The following is a 26,338-nucleotide window of genomic DNA, read 5'->3' as shown; positions in this document are numbered from 1 at the left end:
GCAAACGAAGCTATTCGAATCAAATTCAAATTGAGGATGGAACACGGATCGACGGAGGAGTACCTGAGTAGAATTGAGGCTTGAGATTTCTTTGCGTCGCCGGAGAGTCGCCGGAGAGAAGGAAGCGGCAGTAGAATTGGGGGGTTTATTGTTTGCGATCACAAGGGTTTTAGCGGGTTTTCGTCGATTTGAGAGAAGGAAGAGTAAAGGGCAAAGTTGTCTTGTAAAATATTCAAACAATGGGTTTTGGTTTTTAGGGAAGAAAGCTCATTTATTATTTAAATAAATAAATTATTTTTATTATTAAATAAATTTTAAATAAATCAAAGTTGTTTTTATGACCTAAAACAAATAAATTATTTTTAAATTAAATAAATTATTTTTCAATATATATATTTGAAAAGTACGATTTAAATTGAAGAAAAAAATTAATATTTAAATAAATATGTATTTTAAATAAATTATTTAAAATAAAAGTTACATTTATTTTAAATAAATTGTTTTTTCAATATATATATATTTGAAAAGTAAGATTTGCCTTAAAAAAATAAATAAAAGTTATATACGTGCACACGTATGACCTTATACAAATAAATTATTTTTAAATTAAATAAATTATTTAAATTAAAAGTTATATTTANTTTGAAAAGTAAGATTTGCCTTAAATAAATAAATAAAAGTGATATACGTGCACACGTATAACCTTATACAAATAAATTATTTTTAAATTAAATAAATTATTTAAATTAAAAGTTATATTTATATAGTAAATAAATTATTTTTCAATATATATTTGATAGGTAAAATTTAAATGGAAGAAAAAAAAAAGAAAAAATTAATTGTTAAATAAATAAGAGGTATATATACATGGTATGGCATGACCTTATACAAATAAATTATTTTTAAATTGAATAAATTATTTAAAATAAAAGTTAATAAATTATTTTTCAATATATATATTCGAAAAGTAAAATTTAAATTGAAGAAAAAAAATAGTCATTAAATAAATATGAAGTTTAAATAAGTAGAAGTTACGTACGTGTACCTGTTCTATGTTATTATACAAATAAATTATTTAAAATAAAAGTTACATATATTTTAATAAATTATTTTTTAATATATATTCGAAAAGTAAGATTTAAATGGAGAAAAAAAAATAATAATCATTAAATAAATATGAATTTATATACAGTGTGTATGATCTTATACAAGTTGGCACATATTTAGCACCCTCCTCATCTACTCTCTACCAAAAAAAATTTTAAAAATTAATCTGTTGAGATACGACCGTCGGTTAACTTTGATGGATCTACGATTACAATTGGTCGTCTATAACCCTGAATGGGATATGGTAATCCGTATAAAAATCCTTCGTGTTTTTTTGGTTCAACCTTCATAATTATCTTCATTTTGGCATAAACTGCTGCTGTAAGCAAACTGTCCGACCCAGCAAAGTGGGCAGTACCAGTGCGATTAACTTGAAGCAGTTTAGCCAATCTTTTTAAGCCTAGATTGCCATTGAGCAGGTTGTTGGAATACCGAGCCATATGTTTTAGGTCGGTGACTGTTCCTAGTATATGTGCAGCACTGATGGCGAACATAGACATGGATGTAGGCATGCACCTTATGTAAGTAAACTTCATTAAATAGGCAATGTCATACAATCCATGAAATGTTATCCATCTCTGTATTTTACCGCTTCGAAGGATAGGATTAAATTGTTTACCAAATTCTTGGGGAGCAATTCCATAGCTCCTCAGTATATTAAAATTAAATCCCTTATTTTTTAAAAATGAATCAAGGGAATAAACACCTTCCATATTACTAATTTTATCAAAATCTTGGAAGTTAAACTCCCACGTCATTCCTATTTTTCCATTATCATTAGTGAGTGTGAGACCTAACTGTAGGATGCTCAGTCGATTGACGTTGAATTGTAGACATTCATAAAATTCTTCATCTGAAACACCTTTAGGAGTCCATCTTAAAAATCCTAAAAAGAAAATCCATCACAAGTCAGTAAAACAAAACTTAAAAAAAATCACTACTTCTCACCAACTTAAAGTTTAATTTTTACCTGGAAACTCCGTGTCGATAGCCACAATTGGGAATTCGGATAAACACTGCTTGATAAGTTCTATCTCCTCCGATAAATTGTGAGACCAAACGTCTCTCTTCCATTGTCCTTCAACTATAGCAACTTCTCTGATCATTTTTGCCATTTTTCAAGAACTATTTGTTTTGATTATAGATGGTTCGTCGTAAAATTTTGTAACTTCACGAGTGAATTGAGTATGGAAGTGAAAAGAGCGAGACTATATATTATAATAAAAATTACTCCTAATCTAGAGAAGAAATGGAAGTAAGATTATTGAAATGAATATAGATAAATATATTTTCAAATTTAAAAAGAAAATCTATTACAATTTTTTTTAAAAAAAATTAATAAAAAACAGCACCAAATAGCACGGAAAATAGATGAGGAAAGTGTAATAAAAATTAAATTATTTTTTCTTTTAATTGAAAATAAACTTTAGAATATTTAAGACTACTTTCTAATAAAAAGTTTTTTTTTTTTTTTTTTTTTTTTTTTTTTTTTTTTNAAACATAGAAATTATTTATTATAAATTCTTTCGAAATATTTTTAAAAATTTATATGATAAATAAAATTTTAATACGAAAAAATAAAATTTTAATTTTTAAAATAGGATGGTATAATTTATGAGTGTAAAATTAACGTATAGATTAGTTTAAATCTTTTCATCTTATTTAATTTTAAAATATAATTTAGTATACGTTTATTAATTATGATTTATATATATTTAAGTTATTTGGAAATAGGGTTCTATCTTCATAAGTTATATTATAATTTTAAAGCATATTTTAGATTCTAAATTTGTTGTAACATTATGTCAATTTATATATATTTTTTTATTTTTTTAATAGTCTAGGATTCTCTAACATCACGGTAAGCATAGGTCAATTAAAATATTTTTATACATTTTTTATTTTTAACTTTAAACTAATCATTTTTATTGTTTATTTAATTTGATGATTTTTTTCTTTTAATAATTATAAATTGATTTATGTTTGTTTGTGAACTTTTAATATATTTTATCGAAGATTGTATCCTAATAATTATAAATTGTAGATAAATAAAACTTAAAAAAAAAAAAAAAATGACAACCCAACTAGAAAATAGAGTGCTGAGTTTGGAAAGTTTTGGGTTGGGTTGGGTTGGGTTACCCATTCAACCAACCCGAACTTTTGGGTTGGGTCAAAAAAAAATCTATCAACCCAACCCAACCCAGATCATGTAAAAAAAAAAATTTGACAACCCAACCCGAAAATGGAGGATTGGGTTGGGTAACCAATCCAACCAACCCGAACTTTTGGGTCGGTAAAAAAAAATCTCTCAACCCAACCCAACTCGGACCATGTACATCCATAATCTTTAGTTATGCTTCTCTTCTTTCTGGGATTTCGGTGACCTTCTTCGCCGTAAATCATGATTACCCATCAAACCACTATCTAGTCGGAGAACCGATAGATCTTTGTCAACCAGTTCTGACCGTCGCGACTTCAACTTCGGTGAGGAAGAAGACAAGCTACTATTTCCCTTCTTTCGTTGTGATTTGTAATTTGACTGTGAGTTTTTTTATATGTTCTGTTGTTATGATGGTATATTCTGAAAATTTCTCGGATTAATAGCGGGTAAATAGAGAATAAGAGTTCAAAATGTTGAATCAGGGCTAAATAGGTTAGGGATCGTAGAAGCCCGAGCATATAGACTACAACGCCACTCTTCGCCTTCGCTCACGATTCCAGCCACCACGTCGAGAATCATGAGGAACGCAAATGCTCTTCATTGGTTAGATTTTGGCTCCAATTTCTTCGATCTTAATATATTTCGATGAAAGAATTGTTTCACATTTCTTTTCTATGGAACAGGTTTTGTGGGCATTCTATTTGTACTTGGAAGCTGTTGCCATCAGCTTGTACTTCTACCACGAACAAAGAATGTTGACAATTTTATGCTCGATTTCTCTTTATCTATCAATAGATGGTGTCATGTCTCATATAAGTCTAACAGCCTGTGAATTCGACGTCGGATCTAACATTGAGTCAGCAGTCCTTCATAACACGGGATATGAGGCAAAGTTGAGTCAGCTAAAGTGACAATAATTGAGATTGAGAACTTAAGTCGACCTAAAGTTATGCCCACTAAACTTCAACTATTAAGTTATTAGATAAACTAAAATTATGCCGAGTCAAACTAAAGTGAAATTGTGTTTCTCCTACCTAGTTCCTTCTCTGATATATCGACCAAAAAAGAACGACATGTTCGAGTACAGAGATATGCCCACAAAAAAGAACGATGTGGGTGACGGGCATGACTCAAGTACACCCAATTCAATTGTTCGAGTTGTAAACGTTCATCTGAATGTCGTTCTTAGACCGATCCAGTTCAATTCAATATAGGGGTATTCGTGAATCAGGTTGAGACATTTCTTAGACTGATCCAATTATTCGAGTTGTAATTTTTTTATTTTTAATAAAATTAAAATGTTAGTTCATAAAATATCTATTTATTTATTTTTAAACATTTAATTAAGATTTATAACTCAATAAGAGTGTTCGTGGGTCAGGTTGAATAGACCCAATTCAATGGTTCCAGTTATAAATTTATCTTAAAATAAATGTTAGTTCGTAATTTATCTATTTATTTATTTTCAGACATTTAATTAAAATTTGCACGTCAATTTCAATATATAATTAGATTTTTATTCAAAAATATATAGTAAATAAATAATTATGATATTAAATATAATAAAATAAATATACATTTTAGAATATCTAGATATTTGTCCCATTAAAATAAAAGATCAGGCAAAAATGTAATTTTTGTTTGTATTGCCTTTCAACCCATGTGTTTGGAATTTCCATGAAAAAGCACCCCATTGAGTCGACCTTTTGAGGCTAATTTAGAAGATGGTTGGAATTTTCAATGCAAAATCTCTGTAATGTCGGGGTGAATGAGAGGTACATGAATGAATCGATACTAAATCCGAATGAAAGCAATCGTTACCATCTATACCAACAAGGTGCACTTTTATTATCTATGGCTTATTCATAGGAGCTTCATGTTTAAACGTGCATTACTTTAAGCAATTTTATGTTAGGTGACCTTATGAGAATTTTCCTATGATGCACGTGATTGAAGACAAAACATGTTGAAAGAACTCGTGTTGGTTTGTAGGTTTAGTTTTCACTCTTAGAAGCGAGAAGTAGGTTGAAAGGACTCGTGTGACCTGGAAATTTTCCTATGAGACACGTGATTGAGGACAATGCATGTCGAGAGGACTCACGTTGGGTTGTAGGGATAGTTTTCGCTCTTAAAAGCGAGAAGTAGGTTAAAAGGACTCGTGCGACCTGAAATTTTTTTCTATGAGACATGTGGGTAAGGACAATGTATATTGAGAGTACTCGTATTGATTTCTAGTGATAGTTTTCAAGTAAGGAGTAAGTGATGTGAACTGTCACAGGCATCCAAATTGATTTAATTAAAAAAATAGAATTTAATTTAAATAGAATTTAATTTTATATTTAATAAATTAATTATTTTTTAAAAATTTCAAATTAATTTACAAATTTATTACCCACCACTAAAATTATGACAAGACACAAATTTTATAATTCTAATTTAATGATATTTTAAATTTGAGTTGCTCAAATCTAATAATAGCAAATAATAATAATAATAAATAAATAAATAAATATAGATTTATTAAAACTTTTATTATTTAATAAAAGAAAAAAAAAATAACGAAACGAGATTTCGGTGGATTTTTAGTTAAAATCCAACGAACTTCGTTGAAAATAATTAATATATATATATATATATATAATAACCTTTTTTATAATTAAAAATAAATAATAACTATTAATTTAATTTTAAAAAAAATGATCAAACCAACGACTTTAATTTTAAATAGAAAATCAATTAATTATTTAGTTTTTTTTAAAAAAAGCGACCAAATTTGTTCAGCGGTCAAAACGCTGCGTCTTACGACGACTCGCCACCGTTGAAAATTACATTTGTTGCGTTTTGCGTGTAGAGACGAACTTTCCACGTCATCACGCTGTTTGAACGGTCTTAGGATAAAAAATTTCAAAAAAAATGTTGAATTACCATTTTATCCTCATCTATCAAATATTTAATAGATTATAAATTTGAATTTCTAATATATAACTCATTTAATATTTTTTAATTATCAAATAATTACACATAATAGATTATGAAATTTAATAAAATTTTAAATTGGTCGTAAAAATTTTTAGATATAAAATTTAAAGTTAAAAACTATTTTAAAATTTACTTACCTAAATATAAATTATAAGTTTAGTCAATTTTTTTATTTTAAGATATTAAATATGTTGAGGACTAAAATGGTAATTTACTTGATAATTAATTATTTAATATTGGAGAAAATAGTAGCGTGTGATTTCCACTAATTTAGATTTAATTGTTTGTAAACTTTTAAAAAGTATTAAATATGTTAATAAGGGGTAAAGTTGTAATTTCACCGACACTTGAGTAATTAATTTTGAGAGAAAAAAAGAAAAAAAGAAATGGCGTGGCATTTCCGTGATTTTCGAGGAGATCAAAGGGTAGCTACAACTAACTCAGAGAACACAGACATGCCAACTTTTTGAGCTTCCCCTTGAAGCGAAGCCTTCATTTTCTCTCTATTTTCCCCTTTCTCTCTGTATCCTCTGGTTCGATTTGGACAAGATTCATCGTCTTCCATGGGGCAACAATCCTTGATCTACAGTTTCGTTGCGCGCGGGACTGTGATTCTTGCAGAGTATACGGAATTCACCGGAAATTTCACCAGTATAGCCACACAGTGCCTCCAGAAGCTTCCCGCCACCAATAACAAGTTCACTTACAATTGCGATGGCCATACCTTCAACTATCTCGTCGATAATGGATTCAGTAATTTCTCTGTCTCCTCTTATTTTCTTTTGTCGATTTCATCTTTTTTCCTGCGGTTTTCATGGCTTTCGTCTTTTGATTGTTTGTTTTTTATGCGATTCGTCTGATTCTCCTGTTTAGTTTTAACGCGTTTCAATGGTGATATTTGCGTTAGATGTGCTTCTTTTCTGTTAAACGCTTTGCCGTTGTTAATCTCGGAGTGGAAATAATAGGAAACTAGTGTCATAAGCATCGTTTTGCGATACGCTGATCAGATCATTAATGGAGGACTCGGTTCTGTAATTGTCATTCCATTTTGAAAGAAATTGTGTTTTGAAAAGAACGATCGTGAAAATTCCTTGGTCGATTCTTGACATTTATTCCACATAGCTATCGTTTTAGAATCCGTTTTTTTTTTTTTTTTTTTTTTTTTTTTTTTTNTTTATTTTTTTGAAGTTGTTTCTTGAGCTAGTCGATGCGAAAGAAGTGCTGCAGATGCGGTATCCGAAAACTGTCAGTCTTTGTGTCAATATTGCTGGAGCCTTGAAACTGTGACCTCCTCTGTTATGGTGACAACAAGTTCTTTTATGCTAAATTGAGTTTCGATGTTCTTTTCTCTAATCACGGTTCTGTGAAATTAGCGTTCTTCTGTTTTGTTAATAACTTCCTCTCTTCGTTCTGTAAGTTACTATTTGAGTTCTTTGATTGACACTGTGTTGTCCTGAGGATGTTTCTCATCTCAGCTCATGTACATAGTTCCTGACTGCGTTCATCATTGCCATTAGTTACTACTTCAGTTTGGGGTCCAATCAAGAAATTCATCTTCACTTCAGAATAATGGAGGAATTAAATGAGAACCAAGATTATCTAGTCATTAAAAAATATACAATGCGATGAATTTGTACCATCTAATCCATAAAGCATATGTGTGCTTCCATGAGAAAGATCATGCTTAAAAATCTTGAGAGACTGGACGTGGATCCTACAGATCTCTGTGTTTGCTCGTGCTCCATTCTGTCTCTATGCTTACATAGGTGAATCTAATTGATTCCATCTCTTCTGTGTTGCAGCTTACTGTGTGGTTGCAGTTGAGGCTGCTGGTCGACAGATCCCTATTGCATTTCTCGAACGAGTTAATGAGGACTTTATGAAGAGATATGGAGGCGGAAAGGCCATGACAGCAACTGCCAACAGCCTGAACAAAGAATTTGGGTACATTGTTTCGTGGGAATTATCAAATGAATTTCCCTTTATCTCTTATCTAACATTATACATATAGATAGAGATAAAGAATGAATGTGCGGATCACCCCGAGGAGCATATGAAGTAGCATATGAAGTATTGTGTGGACCACCTGGATTTTGCTTCCAATCACATTATATTTTTGTATATAGGTCTAAACTGAAGGAGCATATGAAGTATTGTGTGGACCACCCCGAGGAGATCAGTAAGATTGCTAAAGTGAAAGCACAGGTTTCTGAAGTCAAAGGAGTAATGATGGAAAACATTGAGAAGGTAAAATAAAGTAACATACAACCATTACATTCCTCCATTCCTTTCAATCATCAAATTTAGGAAAATGCCTTATTCTGCATATTATAACATTTGATCTGATTTAATCTTTTATCACATTTTACTTGATATGCAAATGGTGGGTTTATTCACTGATTGCTCTGTCAACAGGTTCTTGATCGTGGAGAGAAGATTGAGCTTCTAGTCGATAAGACAGAAAACCTTCGATCTCAGGTCATTGTCCGTTCCTTTTGCGACTTACCTAAATAATGATTGGCAATCTGTGAAATGATACATTCTTTTAGGTGATGCATGAGTATAAATGGTATATGAATTAAAGGAAATTTAGTTCACGAATGAACGGCATGCCGATATCATATTTTGTTTGCAGTACTCTTTAACTTTTGGAAAAATCGAATTCGTCAGTAAGCTATATACCTAAAGAAACAGGACATCCCATTCAAAACTTGAGAGCCGGCATCAACATCATAGAGCGTTTTATTACTTTTTTACAATTGTATTATATGCTATATTCGTTTAATTTTGTAGCTTATTCGGGTCATAGTTCTATGTTAGACGTAACGCTATGCTCAGTTCTGTGGTTCGAATGGATAATGGACCTTGTGTCATTTACATTAGTCCCAATTAACTTGAATAAGGAGGAAAATTGACAAAAAAACAGGAGATTATGTTTACAAAAGAAGAGGAAATACACAATCTTAATATGAACATGAAATTCAATTGATAATGGTATCTGCAGGCACAAGATTTTAGGCAGCAAGGAACCAAAATGAAGAGAAAGATGTGGTATCAGAACATGAAGATAAAGCTGATAGTTCTTGCGATCGTACTTGCGTTGATTCTGATTATCATATTGTCTATTTGCGGCGGCTTTAACTGTTGATGGATCCTCCTTGCAGCATTAGGATTTTGGTGATGGGATCAGGCTTGGACAGTTTTATACATGCTTTTGTATAGCTTGCATGGTTATATTCTTTTGACATTTTGAATGAAAATATATCATTTGTTTGCTAAATAATACACACATGGTTACCAATAAAGCATCGTTTATACACATTTTGAGGGTTTGATAGAATCATTTATGCATTTTGATGTTCTAAAATAATATACTTCAGTTGTTCACTTGTCGTATATGAAGTTTCGAACTTGCAGGTACTCGGCCTTTTCAACCACTTATGAGTCGAGTTATCACTACGTTCTTACCTACTTGTCTTGGAGCCTCCCAAAACGTGCCACTACTGATCCAGGTACTTTTAGGACTTGTTTGGAAGTGATCTTAGATTTACTATTTTGATAAAAAGATTTATAAATTCCAACTAAAGGCTCAGTTCTACAATTTTATTTTATTATCAATTTCTATATAATTAATTGAATACTTGAGAAAAACATTTTTAATATACTTGGAGCAAGAATGTATTATAGGTTTAAAATTGCAACATTTGAAAAATTTTATATGTATGTGTGGACATGCTAAAAAAATCAATTAACTCTTTGAAGATTTGATATTTAAAAATAGAAATAAAATAAAATAAAAACAAAATAAAAAGAAAAAGAGAAATGAAAGGAAGTTTTTAAGTTTAAAGTATTAATGAAATGGGTAAATGTTTGAGTATTTTTTTAAACAAAGTAGTCGTGTATTTTTTATAATATAGTAAACAAAAAATTAAAATTACAACATTTTCCAAATTTATCCTATTTTAATAACAAAAATGTAATGCAATTTTTTTTTTTTTTTTGTAAACTCACTAATTTCTTCTAAATATGTACTATATGTTAAGATTTATTAATTATTTAATTTTTAAAATTATTTTATTTATAATTTAATATTTCCCATGGTAGTATTATTTTAAACATTATTAATTTAACTTTTCTTATAAATGATTGACTTAAATCATTCGGTGTAAAATGTAAGTGGAAGCATCATATCCATAAGTTTGTATAAGATTGGACTATGAAATATTTAATCTCGTCACAGTTTGATCATATACGACTTTGAATCAACTGAGAAGATTGGGCTGCCGAGAAAATGATAAAAATACAAAAAAAATGGATTAGACAATGGTAAAGGAGAAAATACAAAGGTAGTGTGTATGCATGAGCTTAACTCGTTTTCATAATCCAAGATTTATAATCGAATATTAGGCAATAACGTACAAAAGAACTAGTGCATTCAAATGACATAAAATAATGAGACTTCTCTTTATTCTTTTGCTCTCCATTGGGGAGCCTTGAGTTTGGACTATTTAAGTGGTTTAAAGTTCTTATGCTATCAGTCTTACATGAAATATGGGCCGGTTTACCTAAACTTCGACCTATTTATTCAAACACACTAAACCTCGACCTATTTATTCAAACACACTAAGCGAATACGTGTAAGCCTCATAGCTCGGAAACACTAAAATAAGTACAAAAAGATGATCAGAAGGAAGGAAGGAGAAGTAACTAAATATTCAAATGCTTATTTCAATGTTGTCTATGAGCCTTACTTTGCCAAACCAGGCAGCTATCAAGATCACAACTGGACTCTTGATCTCCTCCACCACCTCCAAACTCTCTTGTTCCACAATCTGTCGCCAACAAAAACCATATGAAACTTACTGTTAAATTCAGCAGATACGTGTTTGGATAACGAATAACATTACGTTGAATACCATGTTTCCAATTCTCGTTTTGAGAAGAATTGAAGTTTTTTATTTTAATGAATTGTTGAACTTTCATTGAGAAAAATACTAAAAAGGCCGACAAAAGAGAATGCTCACAAAAAAAAGGGAAGCAATCTATAACAGCCCAAGTCCCACCGTTAGCATATATTGTCCTCTTTGGGCTTTCCCTTTCGGGCTTCCCCTCAAGGTTTTTAAAATGCATCTTATAGGGGAGATTTTCACACTCTTACAATAAATGTTTCGCTTCCCTCTCCAACCAATGTGGGATCTCACAATCCACACCCCCTTTCGGAGCCCAGCGTCCTCGTTGGTACTCGTTCCCCTCTCCTATCAATGTGGGATCTCACACAATCTAGAGAGAAAAAAGTCTCCAGTCGAGCAAAATAAGACCAGGTGAATAAAAAAAAAAGAAACTTAGTTACAGATGCCTATGGAGATAATTTGAATGGAATACACGACAAAACCTCACTCGGAGGAGAATTGAAGTTGTTTTTCCTTCCAAAAACATGGACAAGTAGCAAACCATGATTTCATTCATATGCATATTTACTTTTCAGCAGCCCCATTATCAGTCTTCAAAAATAGTTTGGAAAACGGAAGCAAGAAACAGCCCCTTTCATGAAAAAGACAATAAAACCATGAAAAAGACAGGCTACAACTCCACACTCTCTCTTAACTAAGTTGAAAGGCTGCACAATGTTACAAACAGAACATCAAAAGCTTATTATAGGCTTAAGTCAGAAAGACTTTGTGAGATCCCACATCGGTCAGGGAGGAGAACGAAACATTAAACGTGTGGAAAACTCACCCTAAGTAAACGCGTTTTAAAAATCTTTAAGGAAAGCCCGAAAGGGAAAGCTCAAAGAGAACAATGTTTGCTAGCAGTGGGCTTGAGCTACAAATGGTATTAGAACTAAAAACGAGTGCCAACAAGGACGTTGGACCCTAAAAGGGGGTGTGGATTGTGAGATCCCACATCGGTTGGGAAGGAGAACAAAACATTCTTTATAAGGGTGTGAAAACCTCTCTCTAGCATACGTGTTTTGAAAACCTCTCTCTAGCATACGTGTTTTGAAAACCTCTCTCTAGCATACGTGTTTTAAAAACCTCAAGGGAAAGTCCAAAGAGGACAATATCTACTAGCGGTGGGCTTGGGCTTTTACAGACTTCATATTTAAATCATCTAGGGCTCACCTCAACGTAATCAAGTTCTCCACCGGCTTCCCGTATTTCATCGACAACCAAGCTCTTTAAGCTTTTGCAATTAAGTTCACCTCTTTCTGCGGCTGATTTTGCTTTTGACAATGACCTGTTTATAGACAATGCCTATAAACGAAAGACGTAGACGTAAATCAGTTTCTGAATCTAAGTAATCATTCTATCATGAACAACAAAGCCAATATGCTTTGCACATTGAAGACACTACTACACCATAATTTGAACAGAAGTAGATAGAACAGTGAAGGAGAGAACCTTTTGTCTTTCTTCAAGTGAGAGCCCGACATTGCGCGAACTCATTGCAAGACCATCGACATCGCGCATGATTTCAGACCCCACAATGTTTATAGAAAAATCAAGATCTCGAACCTGGAAAAGAGTTGATGTGAGAATCATTACCACCAGAGGTAATAAACATATGCCTATCTCAATCAAATGATTATAAATGTGGGTAAACACCCAATAACTTGTGGAAATCTAGAACAAAAGATGATAAGGCAAGAAGTTAGAGCAACATATATCATCCAAGAGGCTTGTTGCCCAACCCAAACTTTAACCATCGAGATCAGAACTAAATGAACTTCGAGGGACAGGAATTTAAGTCATACCCTATTGGGAGGGAGTCCACGTTAGCTAATTTAAAGAATGATCATGAGTTTATAAGTAAGGAATACAATCTCCATCGGTATGAGGCCTTTTGGAGAAACCAAAAGTACAACTATGAGAGCTTATACTCAAAATGGACAATATCATACCATTGTGGAGGTTCGTGGTTCCTAACATGCAAGATTTAGCATTCTTGAGAACTTAACTACCGGTTCATCTAACGGTATTGATCGAAGCAGCTTTTCGAATTTTGAATATAGTTTAGCAAACATGCAAGATTTAGTACCCTAAGACGAGGAATGCAAATTAAGTTTATAAATCTTAGAATTAAGCAATCAAATTCAGATGATAAACAATGAGTTTTGAGCTCTAAACAGATATCAAAATCAAAACCATTCACCCTCTTGCAGAGAAACTCACCATCCGCCTGATAATCCGCCATTGCTGATAATCCTTCTTCCCAAACACAGCAACATCAGGCTCCACAATATTGAACAACTTAGCAACAATGGTAGCAACTCCTCTGAAGAAAACAGGCCTTCTTATCCCACACATCCCCTTCTCCAAACGCTCGACCCTCACCCATGTCTCATGCCCTGATCCAGACTCCTCCAAGCAAGAAACCACCGCCGTTCCATTAGATACGCCGCTATTTCCGCAACGAGCTGATTCTACTCCATAATCGTAGAGATTGTAAGGATGAAAAACCGCATCAACACCTCCAGGAACAGCCATGAGCTTCCGAATGTCGCCGTCGAAATCAGAAGGATAGGTGGAGAGATCCTCGGAAGGGGCGAATTGGCTAGGGTTAACGTAGATTGAGACCACAACGAGGTGTGTGTGCTTGTGAGCTTCTTCGATTAGGGAGAGATGGCCGTCGTGGAGGAATCCCATGGTGGGAACGAGGGCGATGGTTTTGCCTTGCGATCTCATGGCCCTCGTCCATGTCCGCATCTGGTTCTTGTCTGTAATAATCTTCAGATTCTCCTTCCCCGCCATTGGAGAATCGAACAGCAACTTCGCACCCAGTCCAGAAATCTTTAAAAAAATTGTATTTGTACGATAATATAAATTCTATTTTATAAAATTCAATAAATTAATAATAATGTCCTTGAATATTTTATGTAAAAAAAAAATAATAATAATAAATAAATAAAAATACTACCATTACCCTTAATTTTAGATAATAGATTTTTTGGACCGTATATTTAAAAATATATTTTTGGTGCCCAAAAGGCACGTGCTATTCCAAGGGTGCAGAGCAAAGGCAAGCAGGGTGCCTTGTTGCATATTTAAGTCGTCTGCAAATGATTCTACCCAACGCTCAGTGGGAATTATGTTACAAACCTATTCAGGGCGCCCGATTTTCAAATTGTGAGTCTTGAATGTGTAGTCAAAAGTGTGTATGTTGAGCAAATGATGTACTTTGTTTGAGGGTTTCAGAGAAAGAGTCGTGCTTCAATTAGGGGGGGAGTTGTTCAAGGGCTCCATAGGGCTTGAGAGAGGCTCTATGGTATACTTTGTTCGAGGGGAGGATTGTTGAGGATTGTTAGGAGAGGGTTTAGGGTTTAGGGTTTGCCAAAAGGCACGTTCTATTCCAAGGGTGCGGAGCAAGGGCAAGCAGGGTGCCCTGTTGCATATTTAAGTCGTCTGCAAATGATTCTACCCATCACTTAGTGGGAATTACGTTACAAAGCAGTTGAGGGTGCCCCGATTCTCAAACTGGGCTCTTCCAGATTCACTCGTTGCTACTAGGAGAATCCTTATAAGTTTATTTCACCTCTAAAAACGTCGTCGTCTCAATTGTGGTTGACAGTACGGGTCTTTTGGCATGCTCTTGGGATTGTCGTGTGAGCTCCACATTCGACCCGTCTTAAAATAGGAAGGGAGTAGAGGGACATATCGGAAAAGGAAGAGAAATTATTCATCTAATACACAAAAAAACAAATATTTATTCCAACATCAATACTAAATTTACACAAAACATTTCCTTTTCAAATTTGCATTCAGCTCCTTCATTTTTCTTTATTTACAAAACCGAGACACACATTATTCTAAATCCCAACATCAACCCCAATCTACATTAAAAAAAAAAAAAAATACAAAAAAAAAAGAGAAAAAGTTAATTAATTAATTAATTACATGCTAATTGATCCCTAAATGAAGAAATTTCCTCAAAAACCGGAAGCCTCTTGGACCTAAATGGGCCTCGTTCATGGACCAATTGCTCAAGCCCATTAAGCAAATCGCCATCAATACTGAGGCCCAATAGTTCGATGGAATCGGGCAGCGATTGTCTCGACCTAATTTGGGTCAGCAAGTCTCCTGCCCGTTTTTGGGCTTTGGTCTCATCAGAGCCCGGAATTTTGCCTTGCTGGACTTGTTGGAGAACCGAAATGGCCTCATTAAGGCGGCCCTGTTTCATCAAACAAAGGCCCAAATTGCATGCTTTGTTGGCGTCTGGATCGATAATTTGGGCCTTTTTGTACACTGCCTCCGCCATCATGTAATTGGGCTTTTGCATGTAGGCCCACCCCAGATTTCCCTGTTCACAAATTCAGGCCCATTTGATAGGTCAGAAAATTGTAATTTACACTTTTTTTGGGGTATATTTTAGAAATGTTGAGAATTTAGTGTTTATTTGGGGCTATTTATAAAAATATTTCCATTTTGAAAAGTTTCAATAATACCCCTAAATAAAATAAATTAAGAAAATACTTTTATAATTTTTTAAAAAAATCATTAATCATCTATTTCAAAAATATCTTCCAACTTTCAACATTTCATCAGTATTTTTAAACTTTTTTAAAATCTTTAAAAATATCCGGTTTAAAAGTTAAATAAAATGTTCTTACCATTAGTATCACGTTTCAAAAAATACTTATGAATGGTAAAAATAAAAAAGTTTAAGGGTATTAAGGTAAATTTGGAAGTTAAGTGTAATTTTGATATTTTTGAATTTTTAAAAATACTCCTAATTAAAATAAATTAAGAAAATACTCTAAAACATTTTTAAAATATTAAAAAATACCGGGTTTATTAGGTTGAAATTAAAAAAAAAAAAAAAGTTTAAGCGTATTAATGTAAATTTGAAAGTTAAGTGTAATTTTCATATTTTTGAATTTTTAAAGATTCAATAATACCCCTAATTAAAATAAATTAAGAAAATACTCTAAAACTTTTTTAAAATATTAAAAAATATCCGGTTTAGAAGTTAAATAAAATATTCTTACCATTATTATCACGTTTCAAAAAATATTTATGAATTTTAAAAAATAGCATTAATATTAATTTTAAAGTTATAAAGTTTAAGGGTATTAATGTAAATTTGAAAGTTTAAGAGTAATTTTAATATTTTTGAAGTAAAAATATTAAAGTTTTTTTTTTTATCCAAAATTAAATAATATATATATTTTTAATTTTCTTAAAAATTTAAGAGTGTTATTGTAAAATATGAAAAGTTACAAGTTAAAAAGACGGTAATATTTTAAGTGATTGAATTATTTGAGGTGGAAGGTTAATTTTGGGGTGAAATTGGAAGAAGATGAAAGGAAAGGGTAAAGAGAATTAATTACCAATAATCTAGAGGTTTCTTGTTTGACAGAAACCTGAAATTTCTTGCCATGAGAACGAGCTGTTCTTGTGGGCTTTCCATTAAAACCTTCTCCTTCATATATCTTTCTTAGTTTTCTCTTCACCACCTCAATTTGTTCTTCTATTCTTCCACATTTCTATTCAACAAAACTAATTAATAAAAATCCTCGACTCTCGATAACGTCCACATTTCTACATTACGGGTGTTCAACTGATCCCAGAACCCGCCTAAAATGTTGGGTTTCGTTTAATTTTCCGAAAATCAAAAACTCAAGTCGGTTTATTATGGGTTGGCATTTTTTTGGTTCAGGTCAACCTGACCAACTCGAACCTCCAAACCCAAAACGTTAGGTTGGGTTAAACCTTTTTTTTTTTTTTTTTTTTTTTTTTTTTGGTTGGGTCGAATTTTTTTAAAATCAGGAATTCATGTCGACTCAGACATTAACATTTTTTTGGTTTGGGTCAATTTGACTAACTTGGACTACCTAACCCAAACCATAAACGTTAGTTGGGTTAGATTTTTTTTTTAGTTTGGGTTGGATCGAATTTTCATTCCTGAGTTGACATTTTTTAGTTCAAAGTCAACCCAACTAACTCAGACTATCAAACCCAAACCATAAACAATGAGTTGGGTTAGATTTTTTTTTTTTTCGAGTTTGGGTTGGGTCGAATTTTCATAAAACCAAAAACTCAGAGCCGTTCATGGGTTGACATTTTTTTAGTTCAAGTCAACCTGACTAACTCGGACTACCCAACCCGAACTAAACATTGGGTTGAGTAATTTTTTTTTTTTTTTTCGATTTGGGTTGGGTCGAATTTTCAAACGAAAAACTCAAGGTGGTTCGTGGGTTGTCTTAGTTCAGGTCAACCCGACTAACTCGGACTACCCAACCCAAACTATAAACATTGGGTTAAGTAAGATTTTTTTTTCGATTTGAGTTGGATCGAATTTTCAAAAAACCAAAAACTTAGATATGTTCACAAGTCAACATTTTTTTGGTTCAAGTCCACCCGACCAACCCGACCAACCCGAAAATAGGATTACAACTCATCCCTACCCTACTTCTAAGATTATAATGAAAAATTAAGGTCTATTCGGGTTGGTCTGGTTACTAATTTAGCCAACGAATCTTATAGTTTAGAGATGGAATAGACACGAACCTTAAACAAATCGATAAGAACGTTATCGAGCGATTCTTGGGAGTGTTTGGAGCAGAGAAATCTGTAGGTTTTGAGGATATCAATGGCTTCTTCAGCTCTATCAACTTGCTTCATAACCACAGCCATGTCTTTTAGAGCACTTTCAACTCTGTCTCCTGCATTTATTGCTTCCCAAAATAATGAAATTGCACTCTCTGGATCCTTCTCTATCAACTGAACAAATTCACAAACAATAATCAAAATTTTTAAAAATAATTTATATTTAAATTATTAATTAATTTATTGTAATATTCTACAAAATAGTATCATAAATATTTAAATTTTGATATTTAAATATTACTCTTAAATTTATCTATTTATTTATTTTTAAATATTTAATTCAATTTTGTAACTCAATTTCATTACAAAAAAAAATTATATTGTAAATGGTTAAAAATTTATTTTTATTAGGATTGAAAAATAAATATTAACTAAAAATTATTATAAAATTTAAAAAATAAAATAAATATACGTGTCATCAAAATCTATATTTTAAAATTAACAATAAATTTCGAGTACAACAATGAACCAAACCTATTTGAACCCAACCCAATCTAACCTAAATCATGCGGGTTCGTTGAGTTCAACCAATGAACCAATTTATTTGAACCAACTTATTTGAACCCAACCCAATCTAACCTAAATCATACGGGTTGGGTTGAGTTGGGTTGATCAGGTTTTTCGAGTCATCGGATTTTTCTAACACCTCACTACTTTTCAGTGCAAAAGTTCAAATTTTGCACCCGACCCAGAAAAAAAAAAACTCCAATCTTTTGAATTTGAAAAATTTTGTTCGGAAGAGAAAAAAACTACATTACATCGAAACATGGGAGAACAGAGTACAAAACAACAAATTGAAATTGAGAGAGAGAGCTCGAGCTAACTCGAGCATAACTTTTACTAGGAATCTTAAAGGTCGACGGTTCGATTATTTTCGACCCGACAGCTACCGAACGAAACGAAAGCAAACAAAGAGATAGAGATTTACCTGAGCATATTTTGCTCTAACATAAGGAGTATCACCAGGTGGAACCTTATGAATGACATGAAAAAGTTCATCTTTTGAGCTCTTTTGCTCTCTCTCTCCTAATTTCTCTCTCTCTCCTAATTTCTCTCTCTCTAAAGCCATTCTCTCTCCTCTTCTTCTTCTTCTTCTTCAAAGCTTTTATTCCTTTGGAAATGGAAAGCCCTTATAAAGCAAACGATGAAGACAACACCCAAAAGGGCTAAAAGGTCCCCTAAGCAATGAAGAAGGTCGCTCTTCCGTCTACATTCAACCAACCCTTTCTCTCTCTCTCTCTCTCTCATCCCGTGCCATGTCGATTGCGACGTCTTTTACGATTGAATCTCGATCGTCGATTTCTTGTAAACACACACACCCTGTCGTAGATGTATGGATAAGAATTTTCTCGTGTTTTGTACTATGTCGATCTGTTTATCTATTGTTGTATTATTTTGTCTCGATGCTATTTTAATGATTGTTGGTTCATTCTAACAATTCGCTACATTGTTCTTGTGAGAATAGACGGTCTCGTTCTTTTTTAGGGGAGTATACCAGTTGGGTTTGGAAATCTTTTGAATCAGTCTTAAAATTTGGGTTGATTGGGTTGGTGACCCGAGCAACCTGAATAGAGTTCACAACCCAACCCGATCGAACCCTTTTATTTTTGGGTTGGGTTGTCGGATTGTTTCTTTTAAAAAAAATTATTTAAAAAATTCATACTTATCCACAATATATGTTATACGATAACTAAAATCTCATAAAACTCAAATATCAAACATTCACAAGTCACAACGTATCACTAACATTGGTTACAAACGTCAAATATTCTTAATTTTCATTAGAATTGAGTTATAACTCTATTTTCGGGTTGACCCGACAAATAAAATAAGTCAACTTGCAAACCGACCCAAATTTTTTTATTTTCAAAAAATTCAACCCAACTCAAATCAAAGAAAAAATCTAATCTAATCCATCTTTTATGGTTTAGGTTGGGTTGGTCGGATTTTTGGGTCGTGTTTGTATGAACACCTCTGTTGTTTCTTTGATGATATCTCGATACGTTCAATAACTTCACTTGTTTTATATTGGGTTGTTTAGCCGTGCGAAATTTTTTCTTCTCTTCAATTTCCTTCTGTGAACTATCAGCCACGTTGCTCAGGGATATTAACGTAAATACCAATTATCGAGAATTTCAATAATTATATTTCAAATTTACTTGTAATTATCGTCGTTGGTATAACTAGCGTTGCTTGTACAGATGAAATTTGTTCGATCTTAAATAAACGAAATTAATATCCTCTAAAACTTGGTAGTAACATTAATGAAACTTTTAATTAGGGAAGAATTAATGAATATTTGTTGTTAAACAAAGTCTTGGAATGGATGAGAGAGAAAGACAACATAGTGAAAAGAAAACAAAATATCTTAAGAACAAATTTTGTCCCAAATTTGCATTTATTTATTTATTTATTTATTTATTCCTAGTAGTGACTGTACGGAATGAATATAGCCGTTATTACGGTCACATACACACATAGAAAATAATTGATTAATTAAGCCTCGAAAATTACGAATTTGTCCCATTATAATTTTTAAGATGGTAAGAAAACAGTCCACCAACAAAGCTTTTTTGTTTTGTTTTTTTTTTTCTTAATTTTTTTTTTTTAAATGAAATTTTTATTTTTTCATAAACAAATACAATGAATCTGGACATCCGACCATAAACAAAATTCATATGCTAATTTTTATTTAAATTAAAGTTGTTTTAATATATATATTTATATATATAATAGTATCAGAGCCAGACATCGGATGATATGCTAGCCTTTTCACTGTTCCCCAGAGGGGCTAGACTACCATCCCTAAAGGGGTAGACTACCGGTAAAGACGCTAGGCACTAAAAAGGATGGATTTGGGGGCAATCCCACATCAATTGGAGGAAGGAAAGAGTGCGAGCGAAGACGTTGGACCCCAAAGGGGGGTAGATTGTGATGTCCCACATTGGCTGGGGAAGAGAACAAACCACCGTGTATAAGGGTGTGAAAACCTTTCCCTAGTAGACACGTTTTAAAGGGAAAGCCCGAAAGGGAAAGCCAAATAGTACAATATCTGCTAGCGGTGGATCTGAGTCATTACAAATAATATTATATATATATATATATATATAGACTTTTTATTATTGGATAATAAGTTTAACATGAACAAAAACAACCTTGCGTACCACGTTATCAAAGGCAAAAAAGAAGAAATTACTGCTCAACAACGCTGTAAGAAGCGAAATTACCACGCTATTAAAAACAGTAAATTCTGATAAAAAGCATCTCACTGGCAAAGGCAAGGCATTTTAGCTCGAGAAAAGAGAACAGTGAAAATGAGTAACTTTTTTTTTTTTTTAACTAAACCTGGTTTCTACTGCCACCATTGTCCCTTGTTTGTCCGTCTATCCGACCCCGACCCCGACCTCGACCGTAACCCCTCCCCACTCTGCCTCTATCATAGCCAGTTCCTGAAAGGAATGCGATTGATTCGAACAACTCAACTCATGATTATTTTCAACATGTTCAAGATTTAGCTTAGACCAAGAAATAGTTAAGAGGTGAAACTCGAAAACATTTGATCTCGTTTTCTTAAGAAATCCTATAAATACAGATCACATTCCAAGAGATTAAACAACTAGGTGGTACAGAACATCGACAAAATGCGCGAAATGACAGTTAGTTAGATTAGATTCTAAACGAGATAAGAAATTTGAGAACGAAACTTACCACGATATGTCCAACCTCGGCCTCGCCCACTGCCTCTACTCCAATTCGAGTACCCACTATTATCTGTGTCAAAATCGAAACTAAAAATTAGGCCGTGCTCAAGATCTAGCATGATCGAAACTGAAAGAGGGAAAACTTATCTACCTTGATAGTTGCCTTGGTAGCCGCCAGGGCCACCACCTTGGTAGCCACCAGATCCACCTTGATAGTGGCCATATCCGCCTTGGTAATGGCCATATCCGCCCTGGTAGTTTCCATATCCCCCTTGGTAGTTTCCATATCCACCTCTGCCCCAACCACGCCCTCTCCCTCGACCTCGACCTCGGCTTTGACCATATGGATCTGCCAAATTTATAGAAAGGACCATAATCTAACAGTTAATAGTATGATCTCCACTAAAATTTATTTGTAGTTTTTCCAAACACATCAACTGTGACCTCCCCAATGAATTAGAATTAATTGGGTGCTACCTATCTCTGAGGGGAAAATATTTGTAGCTTGTGATTATCTTATGAAATTATATTATTCTCGAGTAGCTTTTCAGGACAGCATATGCCTTCTTGAAAAGGTGAGGCACTAGAACTGCGCCTAGTGTCACAATCACGCTTCTTCTGGACTTACGAAGTAATTGTGCAGTACTTACTCTCGCCCTTCAGTAAGTCAATTAGCTCTAAACTTGGATTGTCGCTGGCACAAATTGTCTATTTCGTAGCCTCTACCTCCTATTCTTGGAAAACAATTTTAATAAATGGGGTTAGAGAGAGTTTTGAAAAATATTTTAAAAAGCTTTTTTGAGAAGTAGATGTTATTCTCTAGCCAGCCATAAAGGACAACAACATTGATAGCATATAACCCGAATTGGAAGATTTAACAATTAGTCGTATACTACGCTAGAATGAAAGACATGCAATGGAAGCAAGGTAAAAGGTTTGGAATGGGCATGCACTCACAGAAAGCACGCAATGAACAAGCATAACCGTGACATATAACACCTGAGAAGGCTTTCAAAAACACTGATTAGGTGATTCCTTTCTTTTAGATTCCCAGTCAGTATCTCAAACCCACAGCTAACATCTAGTCTACCTTAACATCCCGAAGCCCCAATTCACTTGTAATAGAACACTTGGTTTCTTTACTAATTGGAATGATGTAACAAAATCCCAAGAATTCTTAATTTTCTTGATTCTGTTTTCAGGTATTTTATTTATGTTTTTGTGTTGCTGCACTATAAAATAGGGTCGAAGATATCACATTCTCTACATCTTCACGCTGTAACAGTATATTTTATTTTTCAGAAAAAAGGATCACCTTCGTTAACAGCATTGTAATAAGGACGAGACTGTCTGGGCTGTTGTTGCTGCTGCTGCTTATATTGTTGCTTTGGCTGCTCCACAAACTGTGGAGCTTGATACCTACAAATAGTAACACTTTTCATCTTGAAACATTCGTAATAAGAAACTTGAGTGTAAAAACTGGAAAGCAGCTCAGATTAGACTTTCACATCTTACCCAGGAGAATCTTTATTTAGTTCTCGATTTGACAGGGTAATTGATATCATTGAGACGTGTCGAGTCATCTCCACACTGCATCATATGTCAGACGTTATTACTTAAATATCTGCAGAAGAGTATGCTAAAGCTACATGCCCACAGCAATAATAATAAGCAAATATGCAATTGCAAACTAAAGAGTACCAATCCAAACAACGCTAAGTCGTGACTATGAGCATAAAGAAACCAACCAGCAGTAATTACATAGGACTTCATCAGGCAATTAACAGAGATTTTTAGAGATTAAAACTTACGGTACAAGACCTTCTTCAATAGGCTCCCATACATCAATTATGCTTACTGAGCTGATGGAAGTTTCTTGATGCAATTGTGGAGTTCTCTTCTGTTTCAGAATGAAACTGGCATGTTAATTATAAAATAAGTTACACATGCACAGTTGCAGACTGTAAAGGACTCAAACCTTTAAAATTTCTGCAATGGAAACTGTTTTACTGATTGCCTGCCCCATGGCTTTCAACACTATCTCTCTAACACGTTTGTCCTATAAAAAGTGAAAACGTGATATATTAAACCAAAGTAGAACAGATTCATTCTCAGCCGACAGTAAGCACATGCTTAGAAACATGAATAAACAAGGAGGAAAAAACCTTTTTATTAGAGAGAGAGAGAGAATTTATAAATAGGCTATTAGGAACCACGATTTTCTAACATAAAAAATCCATTTTATACTAAACCGACACTCGAAAGCCATACCACTGGGAACTTTTTACCCTCTAACTCAAACTCAGCATGCTTGATGGTGGACTTGGTCTTGCTGTCAAACACTATACAGAGCCTCTCTCATCACTCAAATCAGCATTCTCCTCTTCCTCTCTCTCCTGAAAAGGGAGGATGTTTGCACTATCTCTCCCAAGCTCTCTTCCTCTCTTAATCGATTTAATGTTCTCTTGAGAAGTGGGCTGTCTCTCTCGTTTGTTTTAAGCAATTTTTTTTTATTGAAAATGATAGTTATCTGTTATGTTTCTATTTGTTTGAAAACCAAAAGTTGAAAGACTGGCTTGAATCTCTCTAAATTTGGTTTGCATAAATAGGCTTGGCACTAGCGGGTGTTAGCCCAGATGACAATCCCAGCCACTAGTTTGGTAATCCAATACACAAATGAATAGTTGATTTTTTTACCTTTTTTTATAAGAAACCAAGCTTTCATTATAGGGATATACAAGGGCGAACAAAAAACAAGCCCACAAACAATAGGGCACTCACACCCAATTATAGAAAGGGACTCCAATCGAAAAGAATAATGCTAAGTGGATAATTATGAAAAACCGTATTAAGAGAGACCCACAGGGAGACATTAAGCCTAATCGTAACCCAAAAGCTCTCCCCAAATCACTCCACTCCACGAAAAATTCTACTATTTCTCTCAAGTCTCAAGCCAAATGCCCAACAACAGAGCAAAAAATAAGAATGCCAAAGAACCCTTTCTTTTCATGACAAGGAGGATTCAAGAACACCTCCTCAAATATCAAACAACAACCTCGATTACGAGCAAGAAAAAGTCCAAGGGCCAAGTAAAGTAAATGGTCAAGTTCCTCACCCCGTCTTCTACAAATGACACACTATTGAGGCCACAACACCATGGAGGAAAGCCTTTGGATACAATCTTCAGTATACACTCTCCCATGCAAAACTTTCCAGATAAAAAAAAAAAGAATCCTAAAAAAACACAGTGGATCCTTGAAGGGGAGAAGGTATACAAAGAATCCTAAAAAAAGAACTCCTGCAAATGCCCTCAGAGGACTTCGAAAGCCAAGATCTGGAACTCATTCTCTCCAAACGAATGACTAGTTGAGCTATGCTCAAGTTAGCCAGCATGATTAGAAATAAGGAAATAATCGATCTACTAATTGAATAGATTACAAAAACTTGATCCCATGAATAACATCAATAATTATCTTCCTCAAAATAAAAAAATAGTACGAACAAGTTGAAAAAACCCGTGAGACAAGAATAAGGAAATGACAATTTGGCCATGATCATTGTATTAGCATAATGAATAGATCTGGTTGTACATTGTAAACCATAAACTCTAGTGCACTTGATTCTTTTTATAAGAAAGAGAAGTACGTAGCTGTATCTTGATGGTAAATTTATATATTAAAAAATGTGTACAAATAGTAGAAACCTGAGCCAAACATCACGTCAACATAATACAGAAACACCAAGCTCCACATGATCACTGCATTAGCGTAATTACTCGATCTGAGAATACAAGATAAACTATAAAAGATAAATTCAACCGTATCTTTATTCTTTTCATATGGTAAAGTGAAAAAATATCGATATAACTAGAATTCACGATAGGCTAGAAGAAAAAAACTACAAGGAATGTAGATAATCAACAGAACAGATTACATTTCACGAGCTATCGCATGTTAAGAAGTACCATAGCTCGTGCATTAAGCTTACAGACGCTTCCACATACAATGCATATACGGCAGAGTATCAGCCAGCGAGCAACTATTCCTCAAAATTCGCAAGTAGAAGAAACGAAATCAATATACCAGAAAATGTACCAAATCAATAAATGTCGGCTAACATTAAAAATAACCAAAACCAAGACAATCTTCTAATAGCGCCTTGACGTCATAAGATAGATTCATTGTTCAAAAAACAACAGACGCAACGTATAAACAGAAAGATTAAGACGAACACACCAAAAAGAAAAAATGAAATGAGATACAATAGCTGATGTAAACAATAACAAAAACAGTGAAATGATACCTGAAGTAGGGTAGAAGCATAAGTGATGTAGTTTCGAATAGCGCCTTGACTTGTGATGCGGATTTCATTTTCGTTTATCGGCGATTCAGGTTTAGGCTTCTCCACCTTCTGGTACCTATCCATGGAGGTTCTTCTGCAAGGCGGGAAGCGAAAGAGGGAAGAGGAAGACGAAGAAGAAGACAGAAACCCTAACGGGAAAGAGGAGAAAGCTTGACAGTGAAGTGTTTGAGAGTGTGACTCGGAGCTGAAGGAAAGAGGAAGGGGAAAGGAGACTAAAAGCCTAAAACCTCACTAACTTGTATTACTCGACTTGTCTTTTACACTAACCAAATGGGTTTAATACTCACAATAATTAGTTCGTTGTCTGATTTTTTTTTTTTTTTTTTTAATTATTTTTAAATTTTAAATATCAAATATTCCCGAGTCACACTACATCACTAACATCGTTTACAAAATTCAAATATTATTAATTTTTATAATAA

General features: G+C 33.4%; 5 protein-coding genes across 8 annotated transcripts; 1 reads left to right on the top strand and 4 right to left on the bottom strand.

Annotated features, from left to right (window-relative positions):
* Positions 1-1,268: 1,268 nt before the first annotated feature.
* On the bottom strand, positions 1,269-2,222 carry LOC111776329 (putative CCR4-associated factor 1 homolog 8). The gene is made up of 2 exons (XM_023655758.1): positions 2,078-2,222; positions 1,269-1,993 (listed from the first exon to the last, which is right to left on the bottom strand). The coding sequence occupies exons 1-2, from the start codon at positions 2,220-2,222 to the stop codon at positions 1,269-1,271; spliced, it is 870 nt and encodes a 289-aa protein (XP_023511526.1).
* A 4,469-nt stretch (positions 2,223-6,691) lies between these two features.
* On the top strand, positions 6,692-9,598 carry LOC111811424 (vesicle-associated membrane protein 722-like). The gene is made up of 5 exons (XM_023698263.1): positions 6,692-7,000; positions 8,050-8,191; positions 8,374-8,494; positions 8,663-8,725; positions 9,252-9,598. The coding sequence occupies exons 1-5, from the start codon at positions 6,811-6,813 to the stop codon at positions 9,393-9,395; spliced, it is 660 nt and encodes a 219-aa protein (XP_023554031.1). The 5' UTR covers positions 6,692-6,810; the 3' UTR covers positions 9,396-9,598.
* Positions 9,599-10,687: 1,089 nt separating this feature from the next.
* Positions 10,688-14,040, bottom strand: LOC111811423 (pantoate--beta-alanine ligase-like). The gene is made up of 4 exons (XM_023698261.1): positions 13,420-14,040; positions 12,649-12,762; positions 12,370-12,501; positions 10,688-11,079 (listed from the first exon to the last, which is right to left on the bottom strand). The coding sequence occupies exons 1-4, from the start codon at positions 13,996-13,998 to the stop codon at positions 10,963-10,965; spliced, it is 942 nt and encodes a 313-aa protein (XP_023554029.1). The 5' UTR covers positions 13,999-14,040; the 3' UTR covers positions 10,688-10,962.
* Positions 14,041-14,958: 918 nt separating this feature from the next.
* LOC111776328 (protein SULFUR DEFICIENCY-INDUCED 1-like) lies at positions 14,959-19,101 on the bottom strand. The gene is made up of 5 exons (XM_023655757.1): positions 19,076-19,101; positions 18,782-18,896; positions 17,755-17,967; positions 16,575-16,730; positions 14,959-15,544 (listed from the first exon to the last, which is right to left on the bottom strand). Exons 1-5 carry the CDS (start codon positions 19,099-19,101, stop codon positions 15,134-15,136), a joined length of 921 nt encoding a protein of 306 aa, XP_023511525.1. The 3' UTR covers positions 14,959-15,133.
* A 1,856-nt stretch (positions 19,102-20,957) lies between these two features.
* Positions 20,958-26,148, bottom strand: LOC111811382 (protein argonaute 18-like). 4 transcript variants are annotated; one of them, XM_023698195.1, is made up of 10 exons: positions 25,857-25,981; positions 25,488-25,592; positions 25,258-25,334; positions 23,533-23,613; positions 23,366-23,454; positions 23,070-23,144; positions 22,870-22,973; positions 21,706-21,903; positions 21,562-21,624; positions 20,958-21,302 (listed from the first exon to the last, which is right to left on the bottom strand). In XM_023698195.1, the coding sequence occupies exons 4-10, from the start codon at positions 23,578-23,580 to the stop codon at positions 21,193-21,195; spliced, it is 687 nt and encodes a 228-aa protein (XP_023553963.1). In that variant the 5' UTR covers positions 23,581-23,613; positions 25,258-25,334; positions 25,488-25,592; positions 25,857-25,981; the 3' UTR covers positions 20,958-21,192. The 4 variants fall into 4 exon arrangements, with proteins under 4 accessions (XP_023553963.1, XP_023553964.1, XP_023553965.1 ...); XM_023698196.1 differs by having other exon boundaries at positions 25,488-25,598; positions 25,857-25,947; XM_023698197.1 differs by lacking the exon at positions 25,488-25,592 and having other exon boundaries at positions 25,857-25,936.
* Positions 26,149-26,338: the final 190 nt, after the last annotated feature.

The sequence above is a fragment of the Cucurbita pepo genome, chromosome LG15, assembly GCF_002806865.2.
Source record: "Cucurbita pepo subsp. pepo cultivar mu-cu-16 chromosome LG15, ASM280686v2, whole genome shotgun sequence".
Classification (NCBI taxonomy): Eukaryota; Viridiplantae; Streptophyta; class Magnoliopsida; order Cucurbitales; family Cucurbitaceae; genus Cucurbita; species Cucurbita pepo.
The sequence above is the reverse complement of the archived record's forward strand: the minus strand, read 5'-3'. Positions and strand labels throughout refer to the sequence as shown.

Excerpts from the sequence above, each read along its gene's own strand:
- LOC111811382 (XM_023698194.1), bottom strand. The coding sequence starts at position 25,979 with ATGGATAGGTACCAGAAGGTGGAGAAGCCTAAACCTGAATCGCCGATA. Across the intron at positions 23,455-23,532 it reads CCATTGCAGAAATTTTAAAG|AAGAGAACTCCACAATTGCA; the intron begins GTTTGAGTCCTT and ends ATTCTGAAACAG. Across the intron at positions 23,145-23,365 it reads ATTGAAGAAGGTCTTGTACC|TGTGGAGATGACTCGACACG; the intron begins GTAAGTTTTAAT and ends CATATGATGCAG.
- LOC111776328 (XM_023655757.1), bottom strand. The coding sequence starts at position 19,101 with ATGAGAGAGAGAGAGAGAGAGAAAGG. Across the intron at positions 18,897-19,075 it reads GAGAGAGAGAGAGAGAAAGG|AGAGAGAGAGAAATTAGGAG; the intron begins GTTGGTTGAATG and ends AGAGAAATTAGG. Across the intron at positions 17,968-18,781 it reads TTAGAGCAAAATATGCTCAG|TTGATAGAGAAGGATCCAGA; the intron begins GTAAATCTCTAT and ends GAATTTGTTCAG.
- LOC111811424 (XM_023698263.1), top strand. The coding sequence starts at position 6,811 with ATGGGGCAACAATCCTTGATCTACAGTTTCGTTGCGCGCGGGACTGTG. Across the intron at positions 7,001-8,049 it reads TCTCGTCGATAATGGATTCA|CTTACTGTGTGGTTGCAGTT; the intron begins GTAATTTCTCTG and ends TCTGTGTTGCAG. Across the intron at positions 8,726-9,251 it reads CAGAAAACCTTCGATCTCAG|GCACAAGATTTTAGGCAGCA; the intron begins GTCATTGTCCGT and ends TGGTATCTGCAG.
- LOC111776329 (XM_023655758.1), bottom strand. The coding sequence starts at position 2,222 with ATGGCAAAAATGATCAGAGAAGTTGCTATAGTTGAAGGACAATGGAAG. Across the intron at positions 1,994-2,077 it reads TATCGACACGGAGTTTCCAG|GATTTTTAAGATGGACTCCT; the intron begins GTAAAAATTAAA and ends TTTTCTTTTTAG.
- LOC111811423 (XM_023698261.1), bottom strand. The coding sequence starts at position 13,998 with ATGGCGGGGAAGGAGAATCTGAAGATTATTACAGACAAGAACCAGATG. Across the intron at positions 12,763-13,419 it reads GGCGGATTATCAGGCGGATG|GTTCGAGATCTTGATTTTTC; the intron begins GTGAGTTTCTCT and ends ACTCTTTTCCAG. Across the intron at positions 12,502-12,648 it reads CACTTGAAGAAAGACAAAAG|GCATTGTCTATAAACAGGTC; the intron begins GTTCTCTCCTTC and ends TTTCGTTTATAG.